The sequence below is a fragment of the Mercenaria mercenaria genome, chromosome 1 (genome assembly GCF_021730395.1).
Source record: "Mercenaria mercenaria strain notata chromosome 1, MADL_Memer_1, whole genome shotgun sequence".
In the NCBI taxonomy this organism is placed as follows: domain Eukaryota; kingdom Metazoa; phylum Mollusca; class Bivalvia; order Venerida; family Veneridae; genus Mercenaria; species Mercenaria mercenaria.
Window position 1 is genome coordinate 28,494,644 of NC_069361.1, and position 20,837 is coordinate 28,515,480.

General features: G+C 36.2%; 1 protein-coding gene across 4 annotated transcripts; it reads left to right on the forward strand.

Annotated features, from left to right (window-relative positions):
* Positions 1-3,626: 3,626 nt before the first annotated feature.
* Positions 3,627-20,741, forward strand: LOC123542839 (ankyrin-3-like). Of its 4 annotated transcripts, none has more exons than XM_045328860.2 (7): positions 3,627-3,670; positions 8,124-8,226; positions 9,698-9,746; positions 10,782-10,889; positions 11,571-11,710; positions 13,954-14,494; positions 16,611-20,741. In XM_045328860.2, exons 2-7 carry the CDS (start codon positions 8,212-8,214, stop codon positions 17,585-17,587), a joined length of 1,830 nt encoding a protein of 609 aa, XP_045184795.1. In that variant the 5' UTR covers positions 3,627-3,670; positions 8,124-8,211; the 3' UTR covers positions 17,588-20,741. The 4 variants fall into 4 exon arrangements, with proteins under 4 accessions (XP_045184795.1, XP_045184809.1, XP_045184802.1 ...); XM_045328874.2 differs by having other exon boundaries at positions 3,633-3,666; XM_045328867.2 differs by having other exon boundaries at positions 3,636-3,736.
* Positions 20,742-20,837: the final 96 nt, after the last annotated feature.

Genomic DNA, 20,837 nt, shown 5'->3' on the forward strand with positions numbered 1-20,837 from the left:
AGGTCAAACCTTAAGACTTATTCACAGTGTCAGTGTATTATAATAAATCTGCTTTATTAAAAGTCAACAACGTTGTTTATGTCGTAAGGCGGCCATCAAAAGACTCCCGGTACATTCAATCTGGGTGGTAAGTATTTTCCTATTCGTTTGAAAATATTTAGCTGCCGGTATTATTTTTATGTTTTACGCAACAAATAAAATAGTACTAAAGCTTATACATCTTTTGAGTAACATTTTATCATTGATCACATCACTGAAAATTCTAATTTGAAAGTTCTTATAAATGAACAGCACATTAAACTTCCAACCATGTATTGGGTTCCTAAATTACATAACAACCATATAAAGCTCGTTTCATTGCTAATTCAGGCACTTATACCACTACAAATATTTCGACGTTGTAAACATCATGTCTTACTGCAGAAAAAAGTCCACGTGAAAAGATATTGTGATAATGTATACGAAAACTTTGGTAAACCCTTATTTTAGGGCGTATAACTGCTACATTTCTTGCTTGCACAAGTTGCATTGTTACAAATTACACAATGTGGACCTGTAACGAAGTTTGTAATGACCTTTTCCTTTTTATTGAACAATATTTACATCAGGGGTCGTATTCATAAAGCATCTTAAGTATAAGTATAAGAAATTGATTATTTACTTAAGTATTACTTACGTAAGAAATTTTTTTTTACTTAAGTATATTTGTTATTCATAAAACAACTTAATAAGTAATTCTTGGCTTTTATTGTGGACGAAAACATTAAAAAAAAACAACAACATTAATTTCAGACAGATACAACATGCACAATTATGTTTAAAGTGCTTTTATCTGAAAAACAACACTTTAATCGTACTCACGACGCCATTTTGTTTTCTGACTTAAGTCATTTCTTACGTATCTTAAGTTTTCGAATTGTATTTAGTAAAGTTAATAAACGTTTCATTAAAAGAAGTTATGACCAAACTGTTTTGAGACACCGCATGTTTAGTGTTCAGCCCTTTTTTTAGCTCACCTGAGCAATGCTCAGGTGAGTTTTTCTGATCGCTCGATGTCCGGCGTCCGTCGTCCGTCGTCTGTCGTCTGTCGTCCGTCGTCTGTCAACATTTAGCTTGTGTATGCGATAGAGGCTGTATTTTTCAATTATCTTCTGAGATTTGGTCAAATGATAACCTTGATGAAATCTAGGCCGATTTCGAAAATGGGTCATCTCGGGTCAAAAACTAGGTCACTAGGTCAAATCAAAGAAAAACCTTGTGTATGCGATAGAGACTGTATTTTCATTTAATCTTCATGATATTGGTCAGAATGATAACTTTGATGAAATCTAGGCCGGTTCGAAAATGGTCATCTCGGGTCAAAAACTAGTCATTAGGTCAAATCAAAGAAAAACTTTGGACGATAGAGTGATAATTTTTCAATTAATCTTCATGAATATTGGTCAGAAATGATAACCTTGATGAAATCTAGGCCAAGTTTTGAAAATGGTCATCTCGGTCAAAAACTAGGTCACTAGGTCAAATCAAAGAAAAACTGTGTATGCGATAGAGGCTGTATTTTTCAATTCTTCTTCATGATATTGGTCAGAATGATAACCTTGATGAAATCTAGCCTATTCAAAAATGGGTCATCATCGGTCAAAAACTAGGTCACTAGGGTCAAATCAAGAAAAACCTTGTGTATATGCGATAAGGACTGTATTTTTCAAATGATCTTCATGAATTTATGGTCAAATGATTGCCTTGATAAAATCTAGGCCAAGTTCGAAAATGGGTCATCTCGGGTCAAAAACTAGGTCACTAGTCAAATCAAAGAAAAACCTTTGTATGCGATAAGAGCGTATTTTTCAATTGATCTTCATGAATTTTGGTCAGAATGATTACCTTGATGAACTAGGCCGAGTTCGAAAATGTCATCTGGGGTAAAAACTAGGTCCACTAGGTCATATCACTAAAAAACCTGTGTATGCGATTAGAGCTGTATTTTCAATTGATCTTCATGAATTTTGGTCAGAATGATTGCCTTGATGAAATTTAGACCAATTCGAAATGGTCACTGGGGTCAAAAACTAGTCACTAGTCAAATCAAAGAAAACCTTGGTATGCAATAAGGCTGTATTTTTCAAATGATCTTCATGAAATTAGCTAGAATGATTACCTTGATAAAATCTAAGGCTGATTTCGAAAAATGGGTCATCTGGGATCAAAAACTAGTCACTAGGTCACTCGAAGAAAAACATTGTGTATGCAATAGAGATGTATTTTTCAATTGATCTTCATGAAATTTGGTCAGAGTGATTGCCTGATAAAAAAAGGTCGGTTTGGAATATGGGTTATCGAGGTCAAAAAGTAGGTCATTAGTTCAATTAAGAAAATCTTTGTATGCGATAGAAGCTGTTTTTTTTCAGTTGATATTTATGAAATTTGGTCGTGTTGATTGCCTTAATGAAATCTAGGTCGAATTTGAATATGGGTCATCTGAGGTCAAAAACTAGGTCACTTGTCAAATCAAAGAAAAAACTTCTGTATGTGAATAGAGCTGTATTTTTCAGTTGATCTTCATGAATTTTGGTCAAATGATTGCCTTGATAAAATCTAGGTCGAGTTTGAACATGGTCATCTAGGGTCAAAAACTAGGTCATATCTAAGAAAATGCTTGTTTTATCGCAAGAGACCAATTTTTTGGTCCAATCTTAATGAAAATTGGTCAGAATATTTGTTTCCATGAAATCACTAGGTCAAACATGTTTTACACTGTTATGGAGTGTTTCTTAGGTGAGCGACCTAGGGCCATCTTGGCCCTCTTGTTAGTGTTCAGTCCTTTTTTTTACAGTTGGACGCTTTGCTTTTTTTTTATTGCAGGTGGAGGACTCTATGATAGGTTGTTTTTAAATTCCACAGAGACTGAGCTATTTTGATTTCTGTCTTCTGGCCTGTGTCGTCGGACTCTTAAGGGTGCTTCCCTTTTTGCTCTGTCTTCTGTAGAGGCATTGAGTACATGCGTTTGAGGTTCTCGAGGATTTGTGTTTTACATAATTGTTCTATGCCATTTGTTGCCGTTGAGTATGTTAGGGTTTCACCTGGCGGGAGTAACTTTATTTACTCTGTCCTGTGATTTTAAAACATCCATGGTGGTGGGTTGGTGGGGGAGGAGTGAATGAAATTAGGTACATCACATACAGTTTCCCCCACTGACTGTTCCAAGGCGCTGCCCCACTGTGTTCCTCAATTTGTTCGTTTTGTCCTAGCTAGTGTTTGCTTTGTGTACTAGCGTGTGTGTGTTGGTCTTGTGCACGTCTGTGTGCTGGGTTATGGTTTTGGGAGGCATTTGCAAACAGTTGCAAAATAAGTTAATTAAATATATTTGGCACCCGAGTGTTATCAGCAACAACATTTTTATTTCCATTTAGAATTACTTTTGTGTGAGAAACTGAGCTTTATGTTGCTACATGATTTGAATATCTAGTAATAATAATCTAAAATACAGCTTTTAAATGAGAAATAGGAATGTCAGGAGTAGATTGCGATAACATGATCTGGATTCATGTCTGGTAACAAATATTTATCAAATCTCTCATCCGAGGCGTACGGTTGCAGAACATATTCCGTTGATGCAATTTATAATCAAAGAGTGCGTCAAAACAAAAACGGAAAATTGGGAAATACGTAGGTAAAAACGTCAGTTTGTTGATTACTTAAGCGTTTTCGGCTTAAAATACTTGTGTTTAATCACAAGGTATCATTATACTGTATATTTCAAGTGTGTCTTGAAAATTAACTTCAAGGAAGTGGCTAGGGATCCGGATTCTAGAGGGAATTCCAGACATTTCACCCCAAGTCTTTTCCTCCCCTAGACTTTCCACACCAAGACTTTTCCTCATAAGACTTTTCACTCCCAATTTTACAGACCCTAGATTTTCACCACCAGTTTTTAATAGCAGAGCTACCGGCGCCGCAAAGCGGCGCCGACAGCGTCGCATTACAGTTAAACGTATGAAAAAGAAAATGAATAGAGAGATCTAACTGTGTATACTATCGAGTTGAAAATTCGTGGTACTTTTTGGAATCGGTGTTGTTCGGATTTTTTCATGTGCACTATGCACATAGTAATTAATCAGTAAAGACGTCAGTAGACGCTTACTGTTTACGGTTGACAAAAGCGTCTCGCTTACTGCTTTGAATATTGAATAAAAATGCAAATGAGCGTTTGATAATAAGAAATAAATGCTAAATACATTTTCTACGAAGAAAAAAAGAAATAAAACACAATATTTCATTTTGAAACGACTTCCGTCACGCTGCCATTACTGAACTTTATTATATATACTTATGTTTGTCTCATGACGACATAACTCCACAATGGTGTAGTGGTTAGCGAGTTCGCGTTGTAATCCAGAGGTCGTGAGTTCGAATCTCACCTGGACCAGATCTTTTTTTTAATTTTTATTTTTTATTTCATTTTTTTTTTGTATTATTATGAGTTTTGAAAATATTGTATAACTAAAGTCTATTGTAATTAAATTTGGAATTGGAACATTAACTTTTTACATTAAGTCCTCATTGCCCAACACTCACACGCAAAGACACAGAATTCATTTGGCTATTGGCCTAATGAGATTCTGTTAGGTTTGAAATTTTCAAAGTTCAAGCTTTTCAATTTGAAGCAGTTATCATTTTGTGACTGGTTTCCAGTATGATAATAAGTTATGTAAAATTGTTGATGCAGTGCGTTTGTAGAGTTTTCACATGTCGAGAATTAATCTTGATGCAGTCTAAAACATGCATTCAGAAATCATGAATTATCGTTAATAATTTTAATAGATCTAAAGAACATAAACTTCCTAAACGAATCCATAATTCCAGATCATTCCAGCACCACTCCTTTAATTTTTAACGGGCACTGGTGATTTTTCATGGGAGCTCTGCCTTTTAGGTAGCACCTACTTTCATAGGGGATGAAAATCCCCGAGACGGTAACGTCCGTATATAGATATTCGTCTTTGCTGTTTGCATATACTGAGGCAATTTTTTCGATGTTTTCCGGTTCCGGTTTATGTAAAATCCGCTGACTGGTTGTCTTTATGAACATCCGAGCACCCTGAATCAGTCAAAGAAACTCGTAAACCGCGCTAACATGATTATTTTACTTCTTTTTCGTAATGAAAACTGTACATGCAACTGAAAAACACTTTTAAAACAGTAAGGAAGTGTAAAGACCGTAAAGAAGTTTCTGCGTAAAGTGCAAACAAACAAAACAAAATTCTAAAAGCTAGTGCGAGAACGCTGAATGACGTCACCGGCATGGCTTCCGTAAATTTTGCAAAGTATGATATTCGCTGTAAGAGGTATGATGACACTAAATGTAAACTACAGTTTAGAGCAAAGTTTCACTTTCTTGAGCGTTGAATATTTCTTTCTAAGCGGATATATAAAAGATAAATCCCCAATGCTAGGCGGTGCCTTAATTCATATTATTATACTGAAGTCAAGATATTTTGTTATTTGAGATTTGAAATTTATTTATTTTTCTTTCTTATATGTTGCTAGAGCATTTATGAAGATATCTGTTACTTTAATGACCATAATTCTATAGTTCAATAACATTAAACTTGCACAGGGCGCCTTTTAATATTTGGACGTTCAACATGTCCCTTTGTCAGCCTAATCGAATGACATCCATTTGCATATAGCAAAAATTTCAACCTTATTTTATTGAAGTGTAATGTAGGAAAACTCTCAAACAAGTGATATATTGGTTTACCGTAATTAAAACTGCACCACCAATCACTTCCACGACGCATTACACAGATTATTCTAGCGTAATTTAATTAAATATCATGAACAATAGAACATGGAAAAAATATATAGAATCAATTATGCTTAGAGTAGTTAGACGAAAACAAATACGGCACTAGTGAAATATCTGCGGCCATTATTTAACGCACTTCTTCTGCCGAATGCATGCAGACTAGCCTTTTAAACTGCTGTGATATGAACTTATAACTTGATGAAATAATTTTAACTAAATTACAACCAATAAATGCTGGTTACAAACATCGATTATATTCATATGCACACTACATAGACAATACTTTAGTAACGGGCCACATTTTTTATAAAATCCGACCATGAGAATATTTGTCATCTAAAATCATTCTTTACAATAAAGAAAATTTGGCAGTTTCCTGTTGTGTTGCCAAAGTGAATGGATTATGTAAATTTCACTTTCAAAGTGTAGACAGATCTTCGGTACTTTCAGTAAGACAGTATGTTCAATGGATGTGTAAAATAGGTTTCTTTGTCCGTTGTTGGTATTTATCTATCATGTCTGTGTGTCCATCTGTGTGTCTGTCACAAATCTTGTCCTTGCTCTGAGTCGAACATTTCTCTTCCGATCTTCACCAAACTTGAACAAAATGCGTTTGACCATAAGCCCTCAGATCTAGAGGTACGAATCCATACCTTTGGCACTTCCTTCTTTTTTTTTAAATAAGAAAAAAACCAAACGGATTATTGGGTTCAATGACGTTATGGTCAAGACTACAACAAATGAAAAATGGTCCCCATGCAATAACTTTAGTTTGGATTGATCTGTTGAAATGAAACTTGACCTAGAGGTAGGTTATTGAAAAAAAAAAAGATTAGGGTTGGTGTTGTCCAACTTTTTAGCTCATCTGTCACAAAGTGACAAGGTGAGCTTTTGTGATCGCGTGGCGTGCGTGCGTGCGTAAACTTTTGCTTGTAACCACTCTAGAGGTCACATTTTTCATGGGATCTTTATGAAAGTTGGTCAGAATGTTTATCTTGATGATATCTAGGTCAAGTTCGAAACTGGGTCATGTGCGGTCCAAAACTAGGTCAGTAGGTCTAAAAATAGAAAATCCTTGTGACCTCCCTAGAGGCCATATTTATCAATGGATCTTCATGAAAATTGGTCAGAAGGTTCACCTTGATGATATCTAGGTCAAGTTCGAAACTAGGTCACGTGCGGTCAAAAACTAGGTCAGTAGGTCTAAAAATAGAGAAACCTTGTGACCTCTCTAGAGGCCATACTTTTCAATGGATCTTCATGAAAATTGGTCAGAATGTTCACCTTGATATCTAGTTCAAGTTCGAAACTGGGTCACATGCCATCAAAAACTAGGTCATTAGTTCAAATAATAGAAAAACCTTGTGACCTCTCTAGAGGCGATATTTATCATGGGATCTGTATGAAAGTTGGTCTGAGTATTCATCTTAATGATATCTAGGTCAAGTTCAAAACTGTGTCAACTGCGGTCAAAAACTAGGTCAGTAGGTCTAAAAATAGAAAAACCTTGTGACCTCCCTAGAGGCCATATTTTTCAATTGATCTTCATGAAAATTGGTCGTAATGTTCACCTTGATGATATCTAGGTCAGTTTTGAAAATGGGTCACGTGCGGTCAAAATGTTCATCTTGATGATATCTAAGTCAAGTACGAAACTGGGTCATGTGCAGTCCAAAACTAGGTCAGTAGGTCTAAAAATAGAAAATCCTGGACAGGTGAGCGATTCAGGACCAGCATGGTCCTCTTGTTTTTATTGTTTCTCAGAAAGAAAATCAAGGTAGCTCTACACTGTTATGTTCCTAAATAAGTTAGTCATACCTTTGACTGTCCTAAGTTAAATTTAGAATGTATGATTTTAAGATGGAGTCAGGACATTTAGTCTACATCTTATATTGGGATAGGTCTCATGGGGAATTTCAAATTTTCAAATTTATTGCTGATATATCTTCCTACTTTATGAGACTACTGCTAAAGAGGAAGTAGATGTCTGTCAAGTGTATACTCTGTTTAATTTAAATTTTGTTATCTGCTGACAACTCGTACATATCACCAATGTTCTTTGTATTTTTTTCTGGTTACCTTCAATAACAAATATTGTGTTACTGTATCCTGTATTTTTTGAACATTACAACAGATTTATTGCATGTGAAAACCATTTTGACATAAATTTAGAAAAGGAGAAGTGCAATACTTAAACTTTAATTATAGAAAGTTGTCATATTTTTACGTGGAAGGTTAGTACAGCATAATCAGCAGATTTTGTTTTCTATCACTGAAGTTATACTTTACCTATTGTTTTATACATGTATTTCAGAATTTCTTGACCTTCAGAGGCACATCATAGGAACCAAATCAGTTACAATAAGTTAATAGACTGTGGCCTTCTTTGCTGGGAACAAATTATGGAGCATTTTATGGTAATTATAAGTTTATGCTTTATTCAGAATGTAAAATAGATGTACATTTTCCTTGTTATGAAATATTTTATTCTATTTTTTTTTTGATAGGAATAGGAGTCTCAAGTTTTGAAGATAAATGGGAGACAGTCTTTTACTTTTCTAATCCCATGTGTTGACACAATGGTGATTAATTTCATTGACTGACACAAAAAAAAAACACAGTCAGACTTCATTTGTTCGAACTGGATTAGACAGGCAAAATGACTTTAAAGCTCTGTTTTGAAATCAACAGTCTGGAAACTTAATGGCTGCCCTTTGTATATTGAACTGTGTTCAAATACAGTTTAGGGATTTTATTTGTACATCACTAGGCATGCAGTTTGTATGACTATCAATGTAAAGTAAATGATGATGTAAAACAAATGAATCCAAATGTTGTTATCCCCATCCTTGTGTGATATCCATCTGTCAATACTAACTGGCTGTCTGGTACCATAACTATAAAATATTGAATAGACTTCTGTATTGTTTAACTAAATATATAATGTCAATATATTGTGTTTCCAGCAAAGTTTTGTCTGCTTTGGTCTAGTTTCTTAACAACAAGTTTGCTACACAAATTCACTGGACAAAGTATGGTATTTCAAATTAAAGGGTCTGTGTTGAAAAAGTGACACAAAGAAATCAGGGAAGCAGGAAAGAAAATTGCTGTTGTGACCTAGTATTGTCACTGGGTGTACAAATGTAATACTTCATTCAAGACGTTAGTGTATTCTGTGATATTCCAGTATCTGCGGTTTTGTATTTGAGCCATGCCATGAGAAAACCAACATAGTGGCTTTGCGACCAGCATGGATCCAGACCAGCCTGCGCATCCGCGCAGTCTGGTCATGATCCATGCTGTTCGCTAACAGTTTCTCTAATTATGTCTCCCACCACACAGATTTACTCCAGTCTGTGTGTGTGTGTGTCTGTCTGTCACAAAGATTGTCCGCACTCTAAGTCAAACATTTCTCACCCGATCTTCACCAAACTTGAACAAAATGTGTCTGACCATAAGACCTTGGCCAAGTTCGATAACTAGCCAAATCGGCCCAGGCACTTCGGAATTATGGCCCTTGATTTACCGAAAAATCCTTGGAGCGCATGCGCTTTCGTGCACCCAGACCGTACCCTATACTACTTTTATTAGTAGTATAGGGTACGTTTTGGGTGCAAGAAAGCGCATGCACAAGTAGTACAGTGTACATTTTGGGTCCAAGAAAGTGCAGACTGACTTACTATTTAGATGATTAGGCAGTTGTGGGAGACATGCGCTTTTCTCAAAAGAATCTCTAGTTGCAATAGGCTTTGAAAGCGAACAGTATGGATCCTGACCAGACTGCGCGGATGCGCAGGCTGGTCTGGATCCATGCTGGTCTCAAAGCCACTATGTTGGTTTTCTCATGGCACGGCTCATTTATTGATTTTTCTGATACTTTATTTACAGCAAACTCATGACGACTTTGATCCGAACGAGATTCCAATTCCAGATGAAGGTAATTAATGCTAAATAGCCTATAAACACTGAACCGAATTTCATGGTGTATGAAGGGAAGCTAGTTGAATATTTCTAGTGTGCATTTAATATAACTTTACATCAAAAACTTATTTGAACATTAGATAGCTAGAGCTTTTTGCACTTGTCTATTCAACAGTGTTCGAATCAGTGTCCGCATCTAGAATTGGTTAAGTTTTTATATGTAGGCTGGTATCCCACTGATTGAAATAGATTGAAACTTCACAAACATGTCCACTATGATAATCTGACATGCATTGTATAGATTCCATAACTTTATTTTGCAGTTTCAAAATCATGCCCATTTTGCAACTTGGCAATTTCTGGTTAAGTTTTTGTATATAAACTGGTATGCCAGTACCCAATATAGACATGCATTGACATGGACTGAAACTTCTTAAACTTGTCCACTGTGATAAACTTACATGCATTGTACAGATACCTTTCTGAGTACCAACGCAGTTGAACAGTTTAGCGTTGCTGTCCTCTAACAGCTCTTGTTTAGTCAATGAATTTAGGTTTAAATGTACTTAATATGACATGAGTTACTTGAAAACTGCAATTTCTGTTTTTTCATACATTCTCAATTACTTTTAAATAAATCATGAAAATTTATCTAAAAAAAAAAATAGGAGTGACTCCAAAAGATAAAGTGTACAAGAGAAGGTATTCATACTTCTTTAATAACCAGAATTGTATCACAGTAGTCTGCCTTGAATGCAAGTGAATATTACAGTACCTAAAAAGGAAAAAGATGGTGGTGGCTAAAAGAAGGTACTGTAGTCTTTACAATGTAGAACGTCTTTACCACTCATGATTACAGCTTTGTTGTTTTAATAACATTTAAATTGCAGGAACCTAGAATATGATTATGCAGACTTTTCATTATTGTCTAACATAATAGCATTTTATTTTGTTTGGAAGCAATGTCACTGGCTTGCATTTCATTTCATGGTTTGAAATAAAAATAAGCACAAAATTTCTTTTTTCTTTTTTTTTCTTTCTTTTTTTTTAGAAACGAGGAAGATTCAAGCTAGCATTTATAAGAGACTGATGCAGAAGACACTGATGGTGGATCAGCTTGAGAAATGGAAAGATTATCTTGATAAAGATATTGTTATATGTAAGAAAACTTGCTCTTAAATTTTGTTTGGTTTTGACAAAAGTGCAAAACCTGTTAACGTTAGTATAAATATAACTCTTGAATTTTGTCAGAATTATGGCCCTTTTTGTACTTAGGAAATCTGACCTATAACTCTTTTCTTACATATTGTCCAGCACTTGCAGACGAGCGATGGCATCCATAGGCGGGTGCTCTTGTTCTTTTTCAAGGTCAGTTACCTACCTCACTGGGTCAAGTCCCAAAGCTCTGATGTGTATTTTGGCAAAATTATACCCCCTATTGGACTTTAAAAAAACTTGTGGTTAAAGTTTTGCATGCAAGTAACTATCTCCATAACCAATGCAGATACTTGATTGAAACTCTATCTATAGATATTTTATCATTTATGGTAATATTCCTGCTTCTGGGACAACAATTAGAATAGTTGAGTTTTGGCTGTCTTGCAGACAGCTCTTGTTAAATATTTTATAATTAAAAAAAAAAGTTTCTATAGTTTTTACTAGGGTGCTGAAAAATGTGATCTCTTGGTTTTATCACCAATAAAACATAAAAGTCACCATATGACCTAAATTGTGCAAGTGTGGTTAAACCCTAAGAACAAAACAATAACAGCAAAAAAAAAAAACCCATTAATCCAGAGTGCTCTATGCTTTGATTACTAGAGTAATGTAAATTTTTCAGCTCTGTGTGAAAGTTGTACCAGGGACCCAATCACAGAATCAGGAAATGAGCCTAACCCAGCAGCAATTGAGAAAATCTCAGAAACAATTAGTCAAGGGAAATGTGCTTGTACTCATGAGCAGTATGATGATGATGTCATGGTAAGTACTCCAGTTATAACTCTTATGACCTTTTCATGTCATTCTTAAAGCCCATATGCAGGTAATTCAGCTCATGCTAAATACATGTATTTGCTGCAAAAAATCATGTAGCTCATCTCAAGGTATCCTCATTTTTAGCTCGACTATACAAAGTATAAGGAGAGCTATCCAACTCGCCCCGGCGTCGGCGTCTTTCCGCGTCCCCACCTTGGTTAAAGTTTTGGTGCACTTTCTCTTTTTTCAACTTATCTCTGTAATTACTTGATGGAATTGATTCATACTTGAAATACTTATTCCTCATCATCATCCACATCATCTGACATAAGGGCCATAACTCTGGCACCAATATTTCATGAATTATCCCCCCTTTTCACTTAGATTTTCAGGTTAAAGTTTTGATGCACTTTCACTCAATCTCTGTTACTACTGAAAGGATTTGATTCAAACTTAAAATAGTTGTTCAACATCATCACCCACATCATATGACACAAGGTGCATAACTCTGGCACCATTTTTTCATTAATTATTCCCCCTTTTTACTTAGAATTTCAGGTTAAAGTTTTGGTGCACTTTCACTCTACCTCTGTTATTACTGAATGGATTTGATTCAAACTTAAAATAGTTGTTCAGCATCATCACCCACATCATATGACACAAAATGCATAACTCTGGCACAATTTTTCATGAATTATTCCCCTTTTTACTTAGAATTTCAGGTTAAAGTTTTGATGCACTTTCACTCTGTCTCTGTTATTACTGAATGGATTTGATTCAAACTTAAAACAGTTGTTCAACATCATCACCCACACTATATGACACAAGCTGCATAACTCTGGCACCATTTTTTCATGAATTATTTCCCCTTTTTACTTAGAATTTTAAGTTAAAGTTTTGATGCACTTTCACTCTTTCTCTGTTATTACTGAATGGATTTGATTCAAACTTAAAATAGTTGTTCAGCATTATCACCCACACCATATGACACAAGATGCATAACTCTGGCACCAATTTTTCATTAATTATTCCCCCTTTTTACTTAGAATTTTAGGTTAAAGTTTTGATGCACTTTCACTCTGTCTCTGTTATTACTGAATGGATTTGATTCAAACTTACAACAGTTGTTCAACATCATCACCCACACTATATGACACAAGCTGCATAACTCTGGCACCAATATTTAATGAATTATGCCCCTTTTTGCTTAGGATATACTTATATAGTGTTTTGATACATTTTATCTTTACCTCTCTTATTACTTTAAGTTGATATTTTTGACATAGACTCAGGCTATTGTGCAATATCTTCATCCACAATTGGAGTCATTAAACACTCCAGTGACAGCTCTAGTTTCCTCAGATGTGCCCAGTTTCACTCTCCAGCATCGAAATAGTCGAGCGCGCTGTCTCCTGTGACAGCTCTTGTCCTGTAAGTCACCCTGTGTTGTGTCATCAACAATTTTACTGTTCAAGTAAGTACTGTAGAGCTCACAATGCTAGCTCTATTTTAATGTTTTTCTTTGTTACATCTTGGACAAGTTGTCATTGAAATCTGGGTCTCTTAGTCAGACAATGGTTTATGATTGACATCACTTTCAATTGTGCTTACACTAAGTTATGTTTGAGTGTGGTTGAGGTTTTTGGTTTTAGGGACCTGAATCACCTTCATAATACCATTGAAGAGTGTTGGTTGTCAGGTGTGTGACATAGCGCCATCACAGCTGTCTTGTTTTTTTTTACATTGCGTTATATCAACAATAAAGCATATAAAATCAACAAGAAAACTTCCAAGGATGGCCATCATTTAACAGTCTTACCTTTATATGAGCCGTGCCATGGGAAAACCAACATAGTGGGTTTGCGACCAGCATGGATCCAGACCAGACTGCGCGGATGCATCCGCGCAGTCTGGTCAGGATCCATGCTGTTCGCTTTTAAAGCCTACTGCAATTAGAGAAACCATTAGCGAACAGCATGGATCCTGACCAGACTGCGCGGATGCGCAGGCTGGTCTGGATCCATGCTGGTCGCAAACCCACTATGTTGGTTTTCTCATGGCACGGCTCATATGATGACTTAAGACTTACAGGTCGAATTGTCCTTTGAGATAATATACAAAAATGTAGTATAAGGGTAGTGACTACAGAAGTTTAACCACAAGATGTCAGTCTTTCCATTGAAAATATTCCTTATCTAATGACTTGCTACCAGCAAAAACTTTACACATAAATAAATTTTTACTTTCAGAATGAAGCATTCCGGCTGGTTCACTTGGCATGCATGAAGGAAGAATTTTTCCCGATCTTAATGTATTTAAAGAAAATAAACTGTGATTTTAATGCCAAATGCTCTGGACATATTCCTACCCCACTACACATAGCCATATATCATAACCAGCTAGAAACTGTCAAATTCCTCATAAATTGTGGAGTTGATGTGAACTATACCTCAAATTTTGTTGACAGTCCGTTGGCTGTTGCAATGGCATCCGAGAGAGACGATATTGTTGAGACTCTCCTGGCGTGCAAGGAAATTAAAGTGAATATGACAAACCGGAGAAACCAGACATTGCTCGCTCATTGTATTAGAGTGAAATCAAAGTATGTGGAGAGATTGCTTCAGGCTGGGGCAGATCCAAACATGACTGGACCACTGAGGACCAGTCCTCTCATGTATGCTGTACAGATGAGAAACATAGACACAGTAAAATTACTTTTACGATACGGAGCAGATGTAAACTTGAAGAATGGAAGAGAAGATGTACCACTTTTAATAGCCTTGTATACAGGTATATTATTATGTTTAGAGATCTTCCAAATATTTTTGTTGTTTGGGTTGGGTGGTGGAGGGTAGGGGAGGGAAGGGAAGGGGGAATGTATTATGTAAACTTTTATTGGTATGGAAATATAAACATTTGTAGGTGCTAGTTATATTGTAGTTCTACTCCTAAGAGTTTTTTTTTGGTGTGTAAAGTTCATGGATTTCCCATGATGTAAAGGCCATTTCACTTATACACCAAAGTACAAATGAAACTGAAATTGAGAAAAGTAGAATGCATTACAGGTAACGCGAGTTTTGACATATATAAAGGCAGTAAAACTGATATGGAAATAAAATTAAGATAAAAACATGTCAAAATGAATTCCTAGTTTGTTTATGGTCTGAAAAAGGTGAAATATTTTCCACTTGTTTTTTTTTTTTTTAAAGTACATGTACCGGTAAATAGATTTTTTCAAGTTTCAAAAGAAGTTATCCAGACCATTCTTACAAGCATTTCAAAGGGCTTTAACTCCTAAGCGTTGCAGGATACATTCATGTCTTGACAGTATGTGTTATTTCAATTCATGATGTTCAGTTTGTTCTGTAAGTTTAGGCCAAATCCCTTCAAAACTCTAGGAGGAGTTATCAAGACAGATATCAGGCGGAGGGAGGGATGGACAAAGTGGCTACTATATGGCCACCACAACTGCCCCTACTTCAGTTTTTAGCTCACCTGAGCACAAAGTGCTCATGGTGAGCTATTGTGATCACACTGTGTCTGTTGTGCGTCCCTCCGTCCGTCAAGTTGTCCTTCCGTCTCCAACAATTGTGTTTAAATGACAACACCTCCAAAACCACTGAATGGATTTTGATGAAACTTGGCCTGGATGTTCCTTGGGTGATTCTCTACCAAAGTTGTTCAAATGGTTCTGTATGGTTGCACATAGGGGCCACCAGAGCTATAAATAGAAAAATCTTTAAACGACATCTCCTAAACCACTGGTCTGATTTTGAAGTAATTTCACACAAATGGTCCTTATTTCACCCTCTATCAAGATTATTCAAATTTTACCGATTTGTCAGAAAACATGGCCGCCAGAGGGCGTGGTCACTTTTCCCTATATGTATATAGTGGAAACTTTAAAAATCTTCTTGTGTGAAACTGCTGGCCTGATTTTGAAATAAATTTACACAAATGGTCCTTGTGTGACCCTCTACCAAGATTATTCAAATTATTCCGATTCGTCAAAAAGTATGGCCACCAGAGGGCGTGGTTACTTTTCCCTATATGTATATAGTGGAAACTTTAAAAATCTTCTTGTGTGAAACTGCTTGCCCGATTTTAAAATAATTTTACACAAATGGTCCTTGTGTGACCCTCTACCACGATTATTCAAATTATTCCGATTCGTCAAAAAGCATGGCTGCCAGGAGGCGTGGTCACTTTTCCCTATATGTATATGGTGGAAATTTAAAAAATCTTTTGTGAAACTGCTGCCTTGATTTTAAAATAATTTTACACAAATGGTCCTTCTGTGACCCTCTGATTATTTTGATTTGTCAAAAAACATGGCCACCAGAGAGTGTGGTTACTTTTCCCTATATGTATATAGTGGAAACTTTAAAAATTGTGTGACATGCATATAATATAGGACACCGTGGCACAGTGGTTAAGGCGTCTGCCTCGGGATAGGGAGGTCAGAGGTTCGAACCCCATGGGGAGCGTTAGTCCGGGGGATGTTTCTCATGGGACTCGTTCTGAAAAAGCTGGTTCGTGAGCCACGAGCTAGTTAAATGAGTGGTTATCGACTTCTACCCGCCTGTGCCTGGTATAGTGGTAGGAGTTGGGAGGTAATTGGTACGCACGATAAAGGTGTCTCATAAGCCAAATTGGCTGGCTCTTTCAATAGGGGTGACACTATAATAAACAAGACCTTTACCTTTACCTTTATAGGCTAACATAGAAGAAACCTAACTCTGTACTTGTACCATTACATTATACAAATGCACTCGAAGCCTTGTACAGGTGAGCACTTTAGGGTCAATGACCCTCTTGTTTTTTTTTTTGAGAAAACGAGGAACATAGTATTACAAACTGATGTTGAAACAGTAAAAATCTATTTAAGCAAAATTTTCTATTCCAGGTAGCACAGAAATTATGAGAATTCTCTTGGATGCAGGTGCTGATCCTAACTACGCTCACAGTGATGGAAATACCCCACTGCTGATTGCATGCTATGATAATCAGATTGATATTGTGGAGTTGTTGCTTAGATATCATGCCATAGTTTCCAAGGGAAATAGTAACGGTTATACACCTTTGCACATAGCAGCATGGAATGGACATTTAAACAGTGTGAGAGTCCTTCTGAAAGCAGGGGCCCTGTATGATATCCCCACAAATGATAAAAATACGCCCCTGGCACTGGCGGCACATGGTGGACATCTATCTGTGATTGAAGAGTTACTTCCCCTTGGATGCAAAATTAACAATTATGACAAAGACAATGATACGCCTCTTCACTATGCTGCGTATAACGGGATGACGAGAGCTGTAGAGCTATTTATTGAACACGGGGCGGACCCAAACTGTTTAAGTACATGTATGGCCACACCCCTTTGGAACGCTGTTTACAAAGGGCAAAAAGAAGTTGTAAAACTCTTGATAAAGAAAAATGTGAAACTGGAGGTAGCATCTATAGGAACAAATCAACATTCACATACAGATGATGTTGTTCATGTTTATGCCACACCCAAAACACCACTATGGGTGGCTTTGGAAAGAAAACATTCCGATATCGCATTACTGCTAGTTTCAGCTGGTTACAATATTTTCAGTGAACAGTGGCTTATCAGTGGGAACTTCCCTGAACATTTTGATGAGCGTTTGTGCAACCTTCTGACACAGTATGTACATTCTCCACCCAAACTGATTGCTGTGTGTAGAAATTATTACCGCAAGAATTTCGGGCTTGATGTCATTGCTAGGGTTCAGCAAATGGATATCCCAGTGACCTTGAAGAAATATTTGACCCTGGCCGATCTACAGTACACGGTGAATGAGAAAGATACAACTGTGCGTAATTCATATGACAGCAGCAGTGAAAGTGAGGATGATTGAAAGCAATAAGATATATTTCAAGAGCTGAGGGCAAAACTATTGTATCTTGTTCCTTCCTTATATACAGTTACAATAGTTTTGTGCTCAGCCCAATTTATTCTGTTCTTAAACTATCAAAAACTATTTTTCAAAATTGTGTGGTTGATTTTTCTATTGTGTTCAGATCAAAGGATTGTAGGGTTTCTGTTTTGAGTGAATTTAAATAATGATTTTATCTTACAATGCTGTTTAGATGACTTAAGGAAACAATGCTGTGGAAGTTTTTGATACTGTGGGCATGAAAGTTCTTGGTTTTGATCAAAACAACTATTTCATTAGAATTTCAACCCTTAAATATAAAGCCAGATATATACATATACTCCATTAACGTTATATACTCGGGGACTTTAGAAAAGCACAGGTTATAATTATAATGCTGAAATAGACAATGATAACACTGTTCAAATTTATTGAAATTTATCAAAAAATGTTAATATTTGAGAAATTTACATTATTTGTAACATTACAGTCCAAGCACACAGAACTTTGAATAGATTGCACTCAAAACATCTTTGAGTCATGGAAGCAATTATATTGGTAATATTCTGCTATGGAAAGGAATTCCACTCCTGCAAGAGGGCCTGACATAGGTGGGAGACAATCTTTTAGTGGGACACACGTATGGACCCTCTGTCTGATGTCCTTCCAGACAAACTCTATAAGAGCCTTGTCCTGGGAAAAACATGGGCCAGTCAGTAGCCTGCTTTCAGTGTAGATTTTGCAGGATATTACTGTGATGTTACAAACACTGTGAATTCCTCAAATATTCATGTTTTTTTCATTGAAATTTGTACAATTTTTGTTTCAAGATTGACTGCTGCTGGCGTGTATGAAATTTCAATAAATATGAAGGTGACTGTGTTATCATTGTTAATTTTGGGGTTATATACCCTGAGTGTTTTTAAAGACCCTGTATACATGTAAATAATATTATGCAGTCGAAAAAAGTAAGAAACGCAACATCCGCTTATGGCAAATATTTCATTTTTGCAACTTGTAGGCATTATTTTGATACATATTTTAATATCGTTCTTGATTTCATCGGATCTGGTATAGTTGTTTCTTTTGTGATACTCAAGCATGGCCTTGTCATATGTGCATGTGGAGCTTGTATTTGTATTCATGTTTGCAGTTCAGTCATAGATGTTTAGCTGGAGCATAATTGATGGTATATACATGGATTGAAGCCACCAGTCAAAGAGTCCTTCTGAATTTTTTTTTCTGAAATCCAAGCAAATGCATTCAAGTATTTGGCAATGAATTTTGAGTTTTTGAGGAAATGAAGTTTAAAAGGTTTTATTCATTTTTCAAATAAGAAAAACATTTTGAAGTAATTATGTCTTTCTCAAAGTATAAATATCATCACGTCTGTTACTTTTTGTTTGTTTTTGGAAGTAAGTACTTTTTTTCCTTTTCAAATTTTGAAATTACCAAATTATGACATTATTTTATGCAAAACAACTTTACACCTCTCTTAGTTATTGTTACTCAACAATTTTACATCTTTGCTTTAAGCGGGGCTAGACAAAATTGCAAAAAGTTGGATAAAACAATCATTGTATATAATGGCTTCTTAGTTTTTATGCCCCCGAAGGGAGGCATATAGTTTTTGAACCGTCTGTCGATCTGTCAGTCTGTCTGTCGGTCTGTCAGTCTGTCCGCAATTTTCGTGTCCGGTCCATATCTTTGTCATCGATGGATGGATTTTCAAATAACTTGGCATGAATGTGTACCACAGTAAGACGACGTGTCGCGCGCAAGACCCAGGCCCGTAGCTCAAAGGTCAAGGTCACACTTAGACATTAAAGGATAGTGCATTGATGGGTGTGTCCGGTCCATATCTTTGTCATCGATGGATGGATTTTCAAATAACTTGGCATAAATGTGTACCACAGTAAGACGACGTGTCGCGCGCAAGACCCAGGTCCGTAGCTCAAAGGTCAAGGTCACACTTAGACGTTAAAGGATAGTGCATTGATGGGCGTGTCCGGTCCATATCTTTGTCATCGATGGATGGATTTTCAACTAACTTGGCATGAATGTGTACCACAGTAAGACGACGTGTCGCGCGCAAGACCCAGGTCCGTAGCTTAAAGGTCAAGGTCACACTTAGACGTTAAAGGATAGTGCATTGATGGGCGTGTCCGGTCCATATCTTTGTCATCGATGGATGGATTTTCAAATAACTTGGCATGAATGTATACCACAGTAAGACGACATGTCGCACGCAAGACCCAGGTCCGTAGCTCAAAGGTCAAGGTCACACTTAGACATTAAAGGTCATTTTTCATGATAGTGCATTGATGGGCGTGTCCGGTCCATATCATTGTCATTCATGCATGGATTTTAAAATAACTACGCATGAATGTGTGAAACAGTAAGACGACGTGTTGCGCGCAAGACCCAGCTCCGTAGGTCAAAGGTCCTAAACTCTAACATCGGCCATAACTATTCATTCAAAGTGCCATCGGGGGCATGTGTCATCCTATGGAGACAGCTCTTGTTTTTTGGTACATCTCAGATCACCATTTCATTATGGCCTTTATTAGTTGCCTTTTAAACTACATGTGTATATTACAGCTTGTTAATTTATATACTAATTTATTATGTAAACATAACTGAAAACACAGATGATACTTATGATTTCTGTTGAGAGATTTGAAAATTGTTTTTTATTGTTCTTTGCTGTTGAAATGTTTTAAGGAAACAATATAGGAATTGAATAGCACTGACCCATGAAAACATGTGTTGGTTTTACACAAGAGCAGCATTTACTTTTGTCATGTTTTGCCTGATTAATGTATTAACTGATCATATTGTTTGTCTTTAAAAAATGTAGATGTTTAAAGACTTTTGTAAAAAAAACTAGGTCACTAGGTCAAATCATAGAAAAAACGTTGTAAGTGCTCAAGAGGCCACAATTTCTAATTGATCACATTAATTGAAACTACCCTTTAGTATTTGTCTATAAAATCTAAACAAGGCTCGAAATTGGGTCATCTGGGTTAAAACTAAAACTATATCACTAGGTAGAGTTGTAGAAATTATTTGAGGTCTCTCATGAGCCCAAATTTATATTTCGATGAAATTTATGTCAGTTTCGAAACTGCTTTTTTTTTTAAAAATAAATGACTCGGTTAAAGTATAGAAATCTTTGTAACACTCTAGATATCCCATTTTACCTCATCTATACTTAGTCAGAATGTTTTTC